At 31.8% G+C, this 17230-nt stretch overlaps 3 protein-coding genes across 3 annotated transcripts in view; all 3 read right to left on the bottom strand.

Moving 5' to 3' along the window:
- LOC130824020 (uncharacterized) overlaps window positions 1-8335 on the bottom strand; it is a 33376-nt gene extending 25041 nt beyond the window's left edge. The window contains exons 1-7 of the mRNA XM_057688883.1: window positions 7896-8335; window positions 6509-7281; window positions 3715-3840; window positions 3540-3625; window positions 2698-2806; window positions 448-543; window positions 272-334 (exon numbers count right to left, since the gene is read on the bottom strand). Coding sequence (XP_057544866.1) covers window positions 272-334; window positions 448-543; window positions 2698-2806; window positions 3540-3625; window positions 3715-3840; window positions 6509-7281; window positions 7896-7953 — 1311 coding nt within the window. The 5' untranslated portion in view covers window positions 7954-8335. The remainder of the gene's footprint in view (window positions 1-271; window positions 335-447; window positions 544-2697; window positions 2807-3539; window positions 3626-3714; window positions 3841-6508; window positions 7282-7895) is intronic.
- Window positions 8336-9449: 1114 nt separating this feature from the next.
- Window positions 9450-10880, bottom strand: LOC130823253 (uncharacterized). Its single transcript, XM_057687879.1, has 3 exons — window positions 10812-10880; window positions 9975-10256; window positions 9450-9860 (listed from the first exon to the last, which is right to left on the bottom strand). The coding sequence occupies exons 1-3, from the start codon at window positions 10878-10880 to the stop codon at window positions 9450-9452; spliced, it is 762 nt and encodes a 253-aa protein (XP_057543862.1).
- A 33-nt stretch (window positions 10881-10913) lies between these two features.
- Window positions 10914-11542, bottom strand: LOC130823251 (uncharacterized). Its single transcript, XM_057687878.1, has 2 exons — window positions 11247-11542; window positions 10914-11187 (listed from the first exon to the last, which is right to left on the bottom strand). The coding sequence occupies exons 1-2, from the start codon at window positions 11540-11542 to the stop codon at window positions 10914-10916; spliced, it is 570 nt and encodes a 189-aa protein (XP_057543861.1).
- Between the last annotated feature and the right edge of the window lie 5688 nt (window positions 11543-17230).

The raw sequence follows: 17230 nt of genomic DNA, 5'->3' as shown, positions 1-17230 counted from the left end.
CTGAAATGACAACATAAAATTTCCAAAGGATGGTATCACCTTATACAATACGAGACATAAACTCAAAAATCACAAAATTAGTAAAAGAATTACAAAAAGAAAAATAGAAATTTAAAAACCAGGACTAAAGTGTGAATAGCTAGTTAAAATTTCAATCATGGGAGGAAGCAAAAAGGAAAAGGAAAAAAAAGGTTTAAGATATCCATTGAAGTGTTATCATCAGATTCATGAAAAGAAAAAAAGAAAAAGTTCCACAAGTTTTAATACAAACCAGTAAAATTCGTGCTTCATCCATTGATGTTTGGTCAACCCCCTTCTCATAAATTGGTTCAACCTACAAAACAAAATACGCACAAGAAAATGAATATGACGCTAGCTTGTGGTGGAATAAAATGAAACAAGACTAACGCCTACTCAAATTCCCCTCACAAAAGGTATCATACCCACCAGATTCAGCATAAGACGAGCACAAGTGGTGTGGATACTCAATGTTAGCGAAGCATCATGCATGTTGCTTGAGAACAAGTAAATGATGCGTAATAGCTGCATTCAAAAACAATATAAATATGTCGGTAAACAAGATTTCTTAAAGATATATCATGCTAGAATTCAAGTTTGAGTATGAGACATCTGAATTTATAACCATTTCATTAAAGATAGAGGAAACAAGAGAAACAAAAATCAAAGCTGAAAAAGGTAACATAACGCAGTCACTGCAAAAACCTGAAGCATGACTGCATATTTAAGAGGGACTATGAAAAAAATACAATTGTGCATTATCTTTTAAGCCTCAACGGTGCAGAAACTCCATCTATGCTCAATAATAAATAGAGGCGGAGAATGAATAAGTATATGATAATCATTAGAATCAAATTTCTTGGTTGTGGCAAGTATTAGATATGGCAGAAAAAAATACTTCAATAATCTTTGTTGCTAACTGAAAACTTTTGCCAAAACCGTTACGATGCTAAGAATGATACAAACAACAATGAACAAAACAACGTTTGACAATGTAAACTAAACAAAAGAGACACAAGGATTTAAGGAGATTCACCCAATGATGGCTACGTCCTCCGTGGTGTGTAGTTTCTGTTTATATTATATCAAAAGAGTATAAACAACACTTCTAAATGAAGAATTACAATTGAGTAAGAGATAAAAACAAAAGGCTATGTGTTTGGCTTAGAGGTTGTGTTTTTTGTGTTTGATGTGTAAGTATGAGAGCCCTATATATATTACTAGATACTAGAATATCAATAGCTCACTTGAATACATAGTTAATATTGAGTAATGAATAATATGAAATAACTACAAGAACTTGAAAGGTCGAAAACTAGCATTCCATGCATGTCAGAACATCCGCTCGACCGAAACAGGGAGCTCGCTCGGTCGAGCGGTTCGGTCGAGTGAGAATCAGCAGCATTCTGGAGCATTCTGTCTGGCCACTCGACCTACCAAAATGACTCGCTCGGTCGAGCGACCTTTCTGATCCTTTTGTCAGAATTCGATCGAGCCACCATAAATCAAGTCCCTTCTTCTTCTTCATTAATCTTCATTAACACCCATAATTCATCATGAATACTCTCCACATAATTACATCCATTTGCATTCCATAAACCAAGAGTCACACACATGATTACACACATTAACTTGTGCACTCAAGTCACACATACCATTCATAACACTAACAACTTCACACATTGACTTGTTCTGGTTCATGTAGCAAACCAATATGTTGGAAATGACGCTTTGACATTGTTGTTGTTCTATTTGGTGGTTAAACGTGTGAGGATAACCTTACAGCAAATAACTGTAAGCAAACATTAGCAAATACAGGCTAACGAATTTACAAAAACAACAACAATGTCAGAGTCATAATCTCAATCTTTTGGGGCATGACTTTTCTAATGCATTTAACTCTTTCTAAAACACAATAACATTGCTTCTTCATTTATAAACCATTGAAATACTCTTGAATACTATTATAGGGCATGACTCATAAATTAGTCTTTTATTCTTATAGGGACAAATGATTGAGGGGAATTGGGAAAGAGAAAAATTTGCAATCGTTTCCTTTAGTAGTAGTTTTTTGGGCTTTTTATTAAATTCTCTTACCACTTTCTCTTTTCAAGAACTCCCACAAAAACCTATGCAACGTGTTCCAAGGGGAAGTTAGGACTTAAGTGCCTCCCTAAAAACATAAGTTTTAACCATTCTTGACTACCATTGACTTAGTCACAACCACCACAATCCCCACCAACAAACCACATACATCCAACACCATCATCATCAACATCCTCACATCCAACACTATCACCATCACCATCACCATCACCATAGCTCACACACAGCCTTGATGAACCCACCAGCACCTCCAACCGAGCCATCTTCTCAACGAATCACACAAACAAAAGAAAAGATAAATTAAATTTGAGGTGAGGAACGGATAAGAATTAATAGGTGAGAGAGACCAAAGAATGGGTGACTGCACGGAGACTAACATTAGATGGTTGTCAAACCAAATATGTACGCATAATAGCGGATTTTTGATAGCTACCCTTTCCTATCACTTTCCTAAGTTCTTTCCCTTCCCATTTTTCCTTTCCCTTCCATCCACCAAATAGCCCCTAATAAAGTTACAATTCAATTATTCAAATTCAGAAAAGACGAATAATGCATTATCTCAAATACAAAGACCTGCGGCAAGGAGAGATCTGCTCGAACATGATGAACAATCTCTGCTAGCAAGCTATAAGCCAATGGCCTCAACGTCTCATAACACGCCCGTCCAGTACCAACAAGAACCCTACAGAAACCAACGAGACGTACTAATCATCAAAATAGACCAAAACAACTAAACATATCCAATGTAGCAATATACCTAAGTTAAGCAAACTAAGTGTTGCATCTTCATAAAAATAAAAGAAGTCACGTACCGTAAGAAACTATCAAAATACAGACAGTTAGAATTTAACAAAATAAAGATGAAAACTAATTCTCATACAGAAGAATGCTACAAAGTGCTAGAAAATTAACAATGATATAACTAAGGAGATTCATTTATATTAAAAAAAAAAAAACACAGAAAACAAAAAACTTCCAAGATCAATATTAGTACATTTGAGATTTACTCAAATAAGCTAGTCTACCTATTTTCAACAAAGTTAAAAATTTTGATCATATTTGTAGCCATGAGGCCACAAAGCAATGCAAGCCAACTAGCATTTATAGCACAACTTATCATAATTACCAAATATATTATCAGTGCACAAAAGGTACGTCCTTAACATTTCAGTATGCAAGCACTTATGTCAAAAAGTAATAGTAGAAGAGATTATTAGAAACAGAGGAACCACAACAGGTGTACAAAGAGATGGCAATGCATCATTGTAAGATAACTTTAGAACAGACATGCTCCCCCCCCCCCCCCCCCCCCCCCCCAAAAAAAACCTATTTAACAATTCGAAAATTTGCATCTACCACCGATCTTAAATAGGATTTAAAAGAATGAATCAATAGTGTAAGACAACAAAACATACCTCTCTTCAAGCAATGTGTCAATCAAAGGAAACAAACCCCTCTTAAAATCTGTTCCAAGAACATGTTTCAGAGCTACCAGTAATTCCTGCATTTATGTCAATATGAAATCACAACTAATGTGAAAAGCAAATAAAAAAACAAGGAAATGTATTATAAAAGGAAAGTAGAACACACCTTCCTAATGGAAACAGAGTCAGAACAGGTAACAAGCAAGTTGACAATACTTTTACAAATGCTCTCCTCGTGTGGCCTGATATAATCAGCAAAACTCTTCAAGAGATACGTCAAAAAAGAAACAGTCTGCAGCAGTAGGAAAAGAAATGAGCATCTCTCTAAATACTCAACAGCATATACTACACAATCGCAACTGAAAGAAGCAATCTTATACTAATATCTACTTATAAATTGTTTCTTGCATTGAATTCTTGCCAAAAGGGAATACTTATTTCCAGAATTGCTTAAATTCTTTCCTTATTTTTTTTATTTTCTGGGAACATATGGCTGATACTTTCTGCAAGCAGACAGCACAGTCAATGTTTTAATAATCAATGCACATTATAAGAAAAGCACCCACATGTGACAGAGACAAGATGTAAAACAAAAAAGGGTTCTAATAGAACAAAAGATTAACTCAAATAATGTGAGAAGCTAATAGCTATAATTGGTCCATCTATCATTACCGAAGGTGTTCCCCCTAATAAAAGGGATTGCAACCTAGGATATAAGGAGATAACATGTGATTTAACGAGCTATGGAAGAAACATCTCCCGGATGTTGCCAGAAAGCGATGACACAAAGCTTAATGATTTCGGTAAATTCAATCTCAATAGGAACAATGTGCATTTTAGTAATGCTAGAACTATCTAGCATAATATATTGTTACACATAAACAAATGAGAGATTCTAGCATAATATCTTGTTATACACAATCAAATGAGAGGCTCAATAAGATTATCATGCCAACATAGCCCATAATTTTTCCTTAGAGCGAATTCAATGAATCTCTGAACATGGAATGAAAACTCTCTCGTTACATTACGTAACACCCGTTATGTAACTTGTTTGAGAGTTGTCGCGACGTTAACTCTCATAATATAACGATGTGTGAAATTTCACGATCAAAATGCCACGTTGACCATTATGTAATGCGTAACGCCCGTTATTTCTCCTTTTAGCGATATTTCACCGTAACAACGTTATTTGTCTGCATGTTAAAATTTCATTGATACCCATTAACTTCAATTATTTCGATCGCTTAAATTATAGTAACTCATAATTTTAGTTGACAAAATATTTAATTAATTAACTAATAAGTTAATCAATTATACACTAAAAGAGCCTCAAATATTGCAACTATAATAGCTATAGGCATATTATTGCATAATAATAGTTAAACAACAAAAATGCAATTATAATTTCTAAACTCCCCTTATGAGAGATTTTGTTCAAAAATCACACCACATCGGCCGTGATTCATGTTATTAATCCATTATAGCCGTTTTTCGCGACACCGTGACCACGGTTTTTTTCCATGTCTCATAAATGAACATACTGTTATTTCTTGCATAGACTTCCTTTCACCCATCTAGGATAATGAAAGGAAATAAAGGGTTGAATGTGAGAGGTTGGTCACACGTTTAAATTATAGCCGACTTTTGTTTATGGCTGTAATACTAAAGCAAATGCAAACATGACAGGAATCAACCAAAAATCTAAAAAAGGAACAGAAAATGCAATTTCATCTCTAATTAACATTTCTAAAAAACAAAGTAATAAATTTAAATGTGTAAACAAATTTTTTTAGCTTTGAAGAGTATATTGGAAGTGGAAAATTTGAAAAATATAACAGCATATAGGAATTGATGGACGGAGAGAATATATGTGGATGATCATTCGACTTGATGTTTTTACTTGTAGATTAGTATTAAATAAGGACTGAAGGACATATACTCTTAATTTGCAACAATCTCTCACATTAACTTATTTTAATTCATGTAGACGACCCCATATATAGTTTATTATATATATCCTTAGGTGTCATTACCTCAACGAAGATTGATAGATAAATACACAATTGAGGTTGAGAGCTAGTTCTTTTTCATCGCTCAATGTATAATTCAACAAATTGACAGACTTTTATCATTGTCGATTAATAACGAATTTGGTCAAAACTTAAAATCGTGCACTTCTCATCCTCTGAAATTCCTATATCAGATCATAAATGATTCTGTAGCTGAAAAAATTGTTCTTTATCTTTGTTCTAGATTTTGACAATTAAATATTATAGTTAGTGCCAACTACAAAGGGATTTTTTCAATCCTCTTTTTTTTAGAGAGGTGTACAACTCATGGAATTCTTTATTACTCATCGACAAAATGTGGAAGTGCCCTACTTCTTCTACCTAATATATGATAACATTTTAGGTAAGTTATCAAAAAAAACCCAAAAAGTCAGATTTTCAATCATGCCACAAAATCATCATTAATTCACATAGATAATGCATACAAAACAATCTAGAGAGCCTTTTCAAGAACACCTACTAGCAATTCAAAAATGTCACCAAAAATGCCAATTCCTCAAACATTCAAATACCTCTACGCTCATCACCCCTAAGGGAAGAGTTCATGATTTTTTGTCTCCATTACAGAAATACAAGTCAAACATCAATGATTAATATCAAATTAAGGCATGGACACAGAACTGACAGAAGTCATAAAAAGTTCAAAGATACAGAAAGATCCTATCAACGCTTTGGAGCCAGCCAAAAAGTAGCATCAGTTCATCTATTATATGCATCTATCCACAAAATCATGCAAAATGTGGTGTTATTAATGCCTATTCAAAACTATTCCCATAATAAGAGATGCATAAATATTTCCCTTAAAAAGTTCACGGGACAATATACAAAATGTTACTACCACCATAATAGAATAACAAAAAAATAAAAACTAAGATAAGAAGATCCTACCTTAACTTGTGCACCCTTTAATTCAATAAACTGCGTCTTCAAATGGGGAGGCACTTTCTCGGGACCAGGAACAGAGATAGCCGCCACCATAAGTGGCAGCAACTGAGGAATATTTGTCTGAACAAGCCGGCTATAGAGTTGAAACAAAAACATGACCACCAACGGACTCTCTGTAACAATTTTAAATGACATTGTGCTCGGATTCAGTTGACCAGAACCATGATATCCTGTAGTAACACCACTAAGCCCACTACTGCTAGAAGAAGGAGTCAACTGATCAGATGTATCCATTGGCTTAATATCTTCTAAACCACCAGATGCGCAGATTTGCGGAACTGCCATTGCCGCTCCACTCTCAAAAAAATGACTCACGGTCAACCTAAAATTCTGGTATATTTTACACACAAAATCTAGAAACGGCTGTACTTCAGCCTCAAGAGTAGGCCGGAAATTCCTAAGCAAGTCAAAAATTATCCGAATACAGATCAATCCATTTTCTTCATTATCAGTAGTAAGCACTTGCATTGTAACCTTCAATAAATCCTGAACAAAAGGCCGAAGCACTTCGCTATGTGGCAAACGATTTAAAATCTCAACCACAATGTTACGAAGTTTATGTTCTGGATTATCAGTGAACTGAGGCTTCGTTATCTGAAGCAGAATCACCGAGAATGCACGAAAGTAATACTTCAAAAAATTCAAATATTCGGCTGTATGTGTTATCTCTAAACTATCCCTTACCTCCATTGCCATTTGCAATCTTGTTTGAATTGCTGTTATGAAAAAAAAAAAAAAAAAAAGTTTTAGAACTCAGCTTTCACGCAGCAACAAAGTCCATTACCCAATGCCATCAAATGGTTCCCAATTATATGAGGCTTGAGGTGTACGCAAACTTCCCTTTTTTAGTGTTAACAAAGACGTTTTTTCGAGTGGTCGTTGGAAGCAAACTATAAAAAATAAAAAAATTGAGATATAAACAATTAATCAAAATCACATAAAACCAACTCAGAATCCCATACAAAAAATCTTTTTCTTTTACACCGCATATTTTTGAACAGTAATTAACCATAAATGGAGATATAAACAAATACTACTTAGAGCAAAATTACTAAATCATCAAATAAAAAAACAAAGCAAAATAAATAAAAATTCTCATAAAAATCAACTAAAATCAAAATTAACAATAAACTTCTAATCCCGCACAGTTGATCATTTCCATTTCATCGATTTAACAGTAATTAAACATGATCAAAGATATAAACTGATACTGCTTACAGCAAAGCTAAAATAAAACAACAAAGCAAAGCGAAAAAAAAAATAAAATTCTCATAAAAAGGAACTAAAATCAAGATTAACAGTAACTAAAAGAGAGATTAAGAGATATTACGGAGGTCCGGGTCTAATAGAAGACTAGAATGTTGCTCGAAATTCTGAATTGGACTCATGGCGGGAAAATTTTAGGGTCAAAAACCCTAAAACTGCTAAAATTACACTGCTTCCTTAAAATTTAGGGTTTTTCACTCTGGAGAAAATACTTTTCGAAAACCCTTGCAACGGTACTGGGCGCGTTTGGGAAATAGAAATTGAATGGTTGGATTCAGAGAGAAAACGTAGGGAAAAGTCGAATTTTTAATGGTTTCAGAAAGAGCTTTTACTCTTAAACTACAGAGAACCTTCCATGGATTTCGACAAAGAACCAAACAAGACTTCAAGGGTTTTTGGAAATGTTTTCTTCAGTTTGTGTTGTGTTTCCCACAAACAAGATTTTGATATGTTTGATTCTCGAGTTTTTGCCCGCAATATTGCAAAACATTTTTTTTACTTCGTGTTTATGGGAAACTTATTTATTATGGTATTATATATATAAGATGAGTTTTCTTTACGGTTTACATTAAGACCAAACCGCAGTTTGAGATAGTTTTTGTCTTGCATTCTTTTTCACTAATTCTTAAACAGCTAAATCTGTTTACAGACCATCTTTTTGAGAGACATATCTCAAGTCCAACTTATTAAAAATTAATGTCTACTTATCGTATTTATAACGCCTACTTACATTTTCCTTAATGCTTACTTACTGTATCTTTAATGCCTACTTTTAATATCGTAAATGTTTACTTACATCATTTTTAATGCCTACTTACAATATTTTAAAAAATATATAACGGGCCGACCCAATCAGAGATAGTCTCTTATAGAGGCCGTCTCTCACAAGAATTTGTGATTCTTAAATGAGACAGTCTCACAGTAAGACAATCTTTATTGGGCTGGCCCAATTTACATTTTTTGTCTTAAGGTGCTCACTTATAACATTAAAGTGATTACTTATGATTTTAAAATAATTACTTTTTATAGTTTTAGAGTGATTACTTATAACCTTAAAACAATCACTTACTATCTTAAAGTAATTAATTAAAGTAATAGGCATATTATATGGGCCCGTCTCATGGTGAGACGGTCTCATACAAGACGGATAGTTCTTTTTTTACATTTTTTTAATACAGATTTTTATTCTTGTACAATAAATATTTCTGAAAGAGATAGCGACTTGATAATAATACAAAATTAATATGTATACTTAGGCAGTTTGCTTTTCCTCAATTTTTTTTAAAAATTATTGTCCGTAGCAAATTGTCATTTGAGAAAGCGATTTGATTTGAAATACAAACCAAATGGCTTTCTCAAATGGCGGTTTAGTCAAAAAAACTATTAAAAAAATGTTCTCAGCCTGTCTTACGCATACGATACCATGGAAAATTTTATGCATAATGTGTATATGTATCTCTTTCATCTTTCACCATCATATTATGCATAATTATACAAGAAGTAATTATATCAGAGAGTCGTTCTTCATCCCAAGCAAGTGAGGGCTTTCTAATTATTGCAAATCGAGCTTGCAACACCTAAATGCTCACTCCACATCCTTTCTTGCTGCTTCTTGATGTTAGGCAAATAACCTTGCTTTTGGTGTTTGTGGTTCAGTAATAGACTGAATAAAAGTAGCCCATTTAGGATAAATGCCATCAGTGAGATAGTAAGACATGCTGTATTGATTTCCATTCACCATGAAATTGACAGGTGGTGCCCTTCCTTCAAACAAATCAACTAAAAGAGGTGATCGATATAGCACGTTGAGATCATTATATGAACTTGGCATCCCAAAAAGGGCATGACATATCCATAAGTCATGATCAGCGACAGCTTCAAAGATTAATGTTGCAACACCAGCTCGACCTTGATATTGCCCTTTCCATGCTCCTGGGCAATTCTTCCACTCCCAATGCATGCAATCAACACTACCAATCATGCCAGGGAATCCTCGTCCTTCACTAAAGGCCAATAATCTCGTCAAATCCTATGGTGTTGGTTTTCTCAAATAATGTTGCCTAAATTGGTTGATTATTCCCTTTGTGAAATGAGTGAGTGCTTTTCGTGCAGTGCTTTCGCTAATTCGAAGGTACTCATCAACTTGATCAGCAGCCACCCTGTATGCTAGCATACGAAGAGCTGCAGTACACTTTTGTAAAGCACTTAGACCTTTTTTACCAGTTGTATCAATGTTGGTAGTGAACCATGGATCATTGTTGGAGACAGCTTCCATTATCCGTAAAAATACATGTTTCCTCATCCTAAGCCTACGTCGAAACAATCGAGAAGAATATGTAGGATTTTCAGCAAAATAGTCATTAAATAGTTGGGAATGACCTTTTGAATCGTCTCTTTGAATTCGACATTCTTTTTGGTTCTCACCCTTGGTTATAGTGTTGAAACAGTAGGAGGAATAGCGTATTGAAAGGCCTAATCAACCATATTATCTATTATTTCATTCTCTGCATCAAAAGATGAAGAACTTGAAATGGATTAGGAAAAATTGAACTTATAAACACTTATTTTGAAGTTATACATCCAATTGAATGTGGATGTGCATATATATAATATTATGCATGCCAAATGGTGATGAAAATGAGAAGACTAATGCATGCCAAAAGGTGATGAAAAAGAAAAAACTAATGCATGCCAAAAGGTGATGGAAATGAGAAGACTAATGTATGCCAAAAGGTGATGGAAAGGAAAAGACTAATGCATGCCAAAAGGTGATGGAAATGAGAAGACTAATGCATGCCAAAAGGTGATGGAAAGGAAAAGACTAATGCATGCCAAAAGATGATGAAAATGAGAAGATTTTAAAACATTACATAATTAAACCATCATTAAAAACAATACATAATTAAAAAATAATTAAGACATTACATAATTAAACCATCTACTAACGATTGTAATTCTGAAAGTATTGTCAAAGTTGAACCGTCATATCAGCTTCCCATGGCGGAAGAGTTTCATTTTTACTTAATGTTTGATAGATATCCCAATTCATTCAATATTCTACCATTTGAAGTTGTTTTTGTTTTCAGGCTTCTTTTTGTTTTTGAGGTTCTGTCTTCTCCTTCATTATTTCTGAATTAAGTCGAAGACTCTCTCTAAATGCACTCAAAGCTTGAATTGATTGATCTACAACCATTTTTCCGGTCATGTGAGCCTTAGCCTTCTTCACACCCTCGGGGCGAGTAGATGATCCTCCTTGAGGTTCACTTGTTGGTGTTTCAAAATCTTCTTCCGTCCTTGATCTTTTCCCACTACTTTCACTACTAACACCACCAGTTGGTTGTTGATCCAATTGTTTTCTTGATTAGTTTTTACCACTTGCTTTCACTTGTTATACTTTCCTAAAATTTTTCATTGCTCAATCAAGTTAAAGTTATCGTGTTTTCTTTGATGGATTAAATGCGCTTCTTTAAGCACATCTTCGTCTCTCGTGCCACTCTTCTTCCTCCTAAGAGCCTCGTTATAACATCCAGACCACTTCAAACATACTGGAGCAACTCTACCCCAACGACATTTAAGCATGTCGGCGGTTCTTCGTAGGATCAGATGGGGTCGTTCCATCCTCGCTGCTTCATAAGCTTCGTTTGCCACCTCACTCTTATCTTTTGATTGGTGCTCACAATTAGATTTGTACTTGTGTTCATGATTGAACATTTGAGAGCAAGATCTTCAATCAAATCCCAGCTTTTCTTTGAAGGTATGGGGGCTTCATCATTAGGATGCTATTGAGATGGTTGAACCAATTGAGTGAAGCTCGGTAGTGAACCAAATTGTGAAAGTAGATCTTGAAAAGATGGTTGGGTGTAGAGACTAGCATCAACACGATGAACAAAATTTCCTTCATCTTCACCATATTGATCATCTTGATCATTTCTTTCATTTTCATCATGATCATCATCATCATACTCCATCTCATTTTCGTCTAAACTTTCACCCCTTATCGGAGTTGAATAGTTATCAATATTAGAGTTGACATTGTGAGATTGATGATGGTGGAGAAACATAGTTTGAGAATTTTGGGTATTTTGAGGAACATAATAAGATGAATTTGGGATATTTTGAGGAATATAGTAAGAAGAATTTGGAGTATTTTGAGAAAATGGAGGATTTTGATACTGAATTTAAGCACTTTAATTGTTAGAAGATTTTTTTCTACTTTTTTTTTTACTTGGATTTCTTCCATAATTTGGGTTATTTGAATCCATATTTTTTTTTTGGGATTATTGAAATGATTATTTTGGTATTTTTTAACAAAAAAAAGTAGGAAAATAAGAAGAGAATATGTAAATATAAAATTATGTCAAAAAATATCAATATGGGTCTCATTTTATAGATCTCTAAAAAAACATGATTGTTGGTATAATTTTTTTTAAAAAAAAAATAATTAAATACGAAAATAGCTGTTAATTACAATAAACAGCTATTTTTTAGCAGCCAATCACAAGGCAGCACGTGGAACCAGGTGCAGCACGCGTGTCAGGGCTGCAGGCTGCCATTTTCCATCAGCCAATTACCAAATGACACATGGCGAAATTTTTTTTAAAAAAATGGGGTGACTATGAACAGGTCACATGTTGACCCATTTGACCAACCTTTTTCCCAACCCAGCCAATATTAGATCACAGTTAATATTATTTTTCTTCTAATTTGATCATATGACCCACAATTAAATCATCATTATTGATACTGTTAGGCTATTTCCTCCTACCCTTCATCCTCTTTATCACTTACTTTGAAAGAACCCCACTTTTACACCAAAATTAAAAACATAACCTAAGATGCTTAAGAATGCATCGGTGCGCATATGTTCTTATTTTCCAAACTCCACGTACTTGTTGTCAATTTTGTTGAAGAGTTATTGATGTATAAAGCTTGATTATTTAATTTTTGTTATTTCCCTTTTAGTACAGTAAAATGTTTGAATCTACGTTTTCTAAATGCTATGTTTTCAAGTTTTTTTAACTTTATAAATAAATGTATTTAGTCATATATTTACGTTAAAAATATTCATGTGAAGTAATATATTGAAAACTTTTTATTTCTGCTGTCCAAAATAAAATAATCCACATTAAACTAAATAATATAAATTATCTATGTGGAATGTATGGGTCATTATAATGATTGGAGTAGAAGTATTATTTTGGGCTTTCAAAAGATGATGATGTCATTCGATAGTTGTAGAGATGCCTAGTGAGATGCACAAGTATTAATTTGTTGATGGTTACTACTCTTAAGCATGTTGTAAATGTGAGTTTAATTTTATTAATTAAACATATAAAATAAAATTATATAAATTTAGTAGGTTATAAAATATTAATAAGTTTAAACCTTTACTTAACATAAACTAAATGTGAACTTTATTATCGGAAACATTTTATATTGAACATAGTAACAAGAAGATTTTGTATGTGAACTTGTTATTAATTCTAGGCGAGATGCTTTTTCCTAAAACATCATTTCCTCCCTACTACGGTGCTTGGAAATATAAATCGGAAATATGTTCTAAGATATAAAGAACAAGTGTAAAAACCTGTGCAAATGCACAGTTTTTTTTAGCATCGGCATATATAAACACATGATATTAAATAATAAAGTCAGAGTTTTTATCCAGTAGAAACACTTAATTTGACAATTATAGATGTAAATTAACTTTGTAATTTTGGATACTTTAATAATAGAGATATTGATTAAGATCAAATATCATGTCATTTTGCTTTAGCCAATAAATAAGTTTTATTTTTCAAACTTTATTTACTTAGAATTTGCCAATAAATAATTAATTTCAAGTTTTTTGACCTAATTTATGATATGATTTCAATATTTGTGTCATCAAATTAATTTAATTAGATAAAAAAATCACATGCATTATCTTGGCAATAAACAATCAAATATTTGGTTTAAAGAAAATATCTTACAAAACTAAGATATCATAATTGATTTTCTTGATTTAATAATATTTAATTACTAATTACTAATTTTGAAAAAAAATCTTGTGAGTTTATTTTGATTAATTCAGTGACCTTATCTCTAAATTGTGGGTGAAAAAACAAAAATAAATTTATGTTTAAAGCTAAGAAATTAACATTTTTATTTTTAAGACTTAGTATATAGCACTTCTTTTAGGTTAGAGTAATACTTTTTTTATGTACGTCGGAAAGTGATTACACCAATTAAATCAATATATAGTTATTGTTTTTACGACAATTTGTAGATATTTGAATATATTCATAGATATTTGAATATTTAATTATTAATTACTAATTTTGAAAAAAAAATCTTGCGAGTTGATTTTGATTGATTTATTGACCCGATCTCTAAATTGTGGGTGAAAAGCAAAAATAAATTTATATTTAAAGCTAAGAAATTAGTACATTTATTTTTAAGTCTTATCATATAGCAAAAATAAATTTACAATCGAGGATTGCAAATTCTCTATGTAAAGTGTTAGAGAAGATAAGAAATTCAGAAATCACATGTATATTCCATGTACATCTCATGTAAGAAATAACTTACATATGCCTTCTATATTTATAGAAAAGCATACAGCCATTCATGAAGTAATATGTCGCTTCATAAACCGCAACATCGATTCACGAATCAATGTCGATATTAAATCAATTCATCCCAATTATTCAGTTAATATAACCATATTAACCGTAGATAGTTATTGCATAACTAACAAAATCGAATAAAAAGAACATTGTAAAAACCAGCGTAAAAGTCACGGGCCACGACAAAAGTCGTGAGCTGCGACCAGGCCAACTTTCGAGCCGCGAGTAATGTCGCGAACCGTGACTTGTGCTTATACCAAAACAGAAACTTTTGCAATCTTGGGATATTTTCAATTAATTAATAATTTAATTAATTTATTATTTTCGATAACCATTATACGCACTAAATGACAACAAAGCATACCATGCATTGTGATTTTTCTTACCGATCCTCAATATTAGGACATGGACACAACACACCAAATTTATCTAGGACAAATAATATTGTATTTTTTTCATAATTTCGCTAATTAGACACTCAAATACGTATCCAAGTTAATTTTGAGTCAGGATATAGAGATTGCAATTATAAGAAATAGAAACTTTGTATTCGAATTTGTGCTTCTCAAAATCCTCAAGTGGAACATAGTACTTTGCTTAACTAGTCTTTCCTTATTTGTTTTGGAACAATATGATACAGATTTACTATTTTCATTACAAGAAGAAAATTAAAGAAAATTAGAAAAATTAGATATGACGATTGAATAAGATAGATACAAATTTAGACCTCTATTATCAAATTTGATAAATTATTTTATTATATTTTATATTTTATATCGTACATATTATTTAACATTTCCAATAATAAATAATAATGGACTTCTTCTGATTTTCCATTGAATTTGCATGCAAAAATGGGGAGAAAAAAAAAAAAATAAAATCCTCATTGCAACTTGTTCTCCAAGTAAAACCTTAATAAAATGGTCCATTTTTAGCGATACCTTCCATAGATGAGATGAGGTGAGATCACGACACGAGAGGACTCATAAGTTATGAATAGGAGTGTTCAATGGGTCGGATAGGGGTTGGGCAGGGCCTAAGTAAATATGAACTGGTTATGATAAGATTCTTTAAATTTCATATGGGCTTTTATCTGGGCCTGACTTAAAATTATAAGGTTTAGTTGAGCAGCTTGTTACCCAATGATAATTATTATCCCAATTGATCAATTTATGATAATTAAATTATCATTTATAATAACTAAATTGTAAAAAAATAATTCTTATTGACATTGCCATTTATAATAATTGTAATAGAGCTTATTTTTTTTATTTATAAAGGCCTGTTTTTGGCCTTTATTACGCCTTTTTCAAGCCTGTTTCATTTTAATTGCAGTAGAGCCCGTTTTATAATAATCCAAGTAAGTTTATTTAAAAAAAAAGTAATAAATTAGATTATGAATATTTTTTTCTTAATTATATTATCTAACTAAATCTTACGTCAAAATATATTAATTTTGTTTTATGATGTGATGTATTTCTTAAAATATATTATATATTCCAATTAACAAATGTACATTCGTTGTCTTATTTTTCTTATATTATTTATTTTCTTATTTCTTAAAATATATTATCTATTCCAATTATATATTCCAATTTTGTTTTATGATGTGGCTATTTCTTAAAATATATAATAAATATGTTTCGGTGATTTTTTTTATCTCGTAACTTTTTCTATCAAATTAAATGTCTTATTTAAATGTCTCTTTTTTTTGGTCATATTCACATCAGTTTTCTTATTTTCTTATTTGATAACTTTTTTTTACTTATATCATTATGAGATCTAACTATTTATACAATTACTTTTAAATTATTTTTTTCATTATGTTTTCACTTATTTGTCTCCCATATAATTCGTTTTTTCTTAAATCTAAAGCATTATCAAATGATATATTTAATTAGAATAAGAAGGATTGAATAATACGAATTGATTAACACCACAAATAATTAAATGATAATATAAGGTCAGTTGAATTAAGTTAAAATATTGCGTGAAGTCCTTCAAGCTTTGATTCGATTCAAAAATTTTGAAGTTGCACATGTAACCATGTGGCCTACATGCTCTTTGCATCACCACTCAATTGAAAACTTTCTTTTGATCTGAAATCACCCATATCCAAATTTAAAGTGATTGTTATATATTCAAATAAATTACTAAAATTGAAATTAACTCGATCTAAAACATCAAATTCGAAATCTGCTCGAATGAGCACCGCTGCTCATGTATACCCTATTTTGATAATTAATCACCCAATGAACTTCTCAATTAATGTTCTCGGCTAGCTAAGTAAAAAATCATCGATTGATCTAATGGTTTAATATTTTTCTTTCAATTTTATAACATAGATTTAATTCTCACCACCTAAATAAAATTCAATTTACTTTCCCTTTTTGCTCGTGGAAATTTTCATCCGTTAAACTTAAATTTAATTCATAGACGATTGTGATTGAAGCAAAAATTTAAGCAAGACTTTAAAAGTTTAATTGTTATGCTTATACTTACACATTATTGGTATATTCCATATATCTAATTATTTTTTCTTAATTTTATAAACTTATTTCATTTTATTTATAGAAAAAAAAATTCAGAACATATTAATTACAACAGTTTAACAAGATTTAAAGTCTAACGTGAGAAGGAATCCAAGTTCCTTCAGGATAAGGCTAGAGGATCTCCTACATCCAAAGAATCACTACAAGTAAAGGGAGAGATAATTAAAATTTCATATAGGTGGTAAAAATCGAACTCTTATTACAAAGATGAAACAAAACACCCTTAATTACTAGACTAA

This window comes from Amaranthus tricolor, chromosome 9 (assembly GCF_026212465.1).
Source record: "Amaranthus tricolor cultivar Red isolate AtriRed21 chromosome 9, ASM2621246v1, whole genome shotgun sequence".
Taxonomy (NCBI): Eukaryota; Viridiplantae; Streptophyta; class Magnoliopsida; order Caryophyllales; family Amaranthaceae; genus Amaranthus; species Amaranthus tricolor.
Note: the sequence above shows the minus strand (reverse complement) of the source record. Positions and strands in the feature narration are given on the sequence as shown.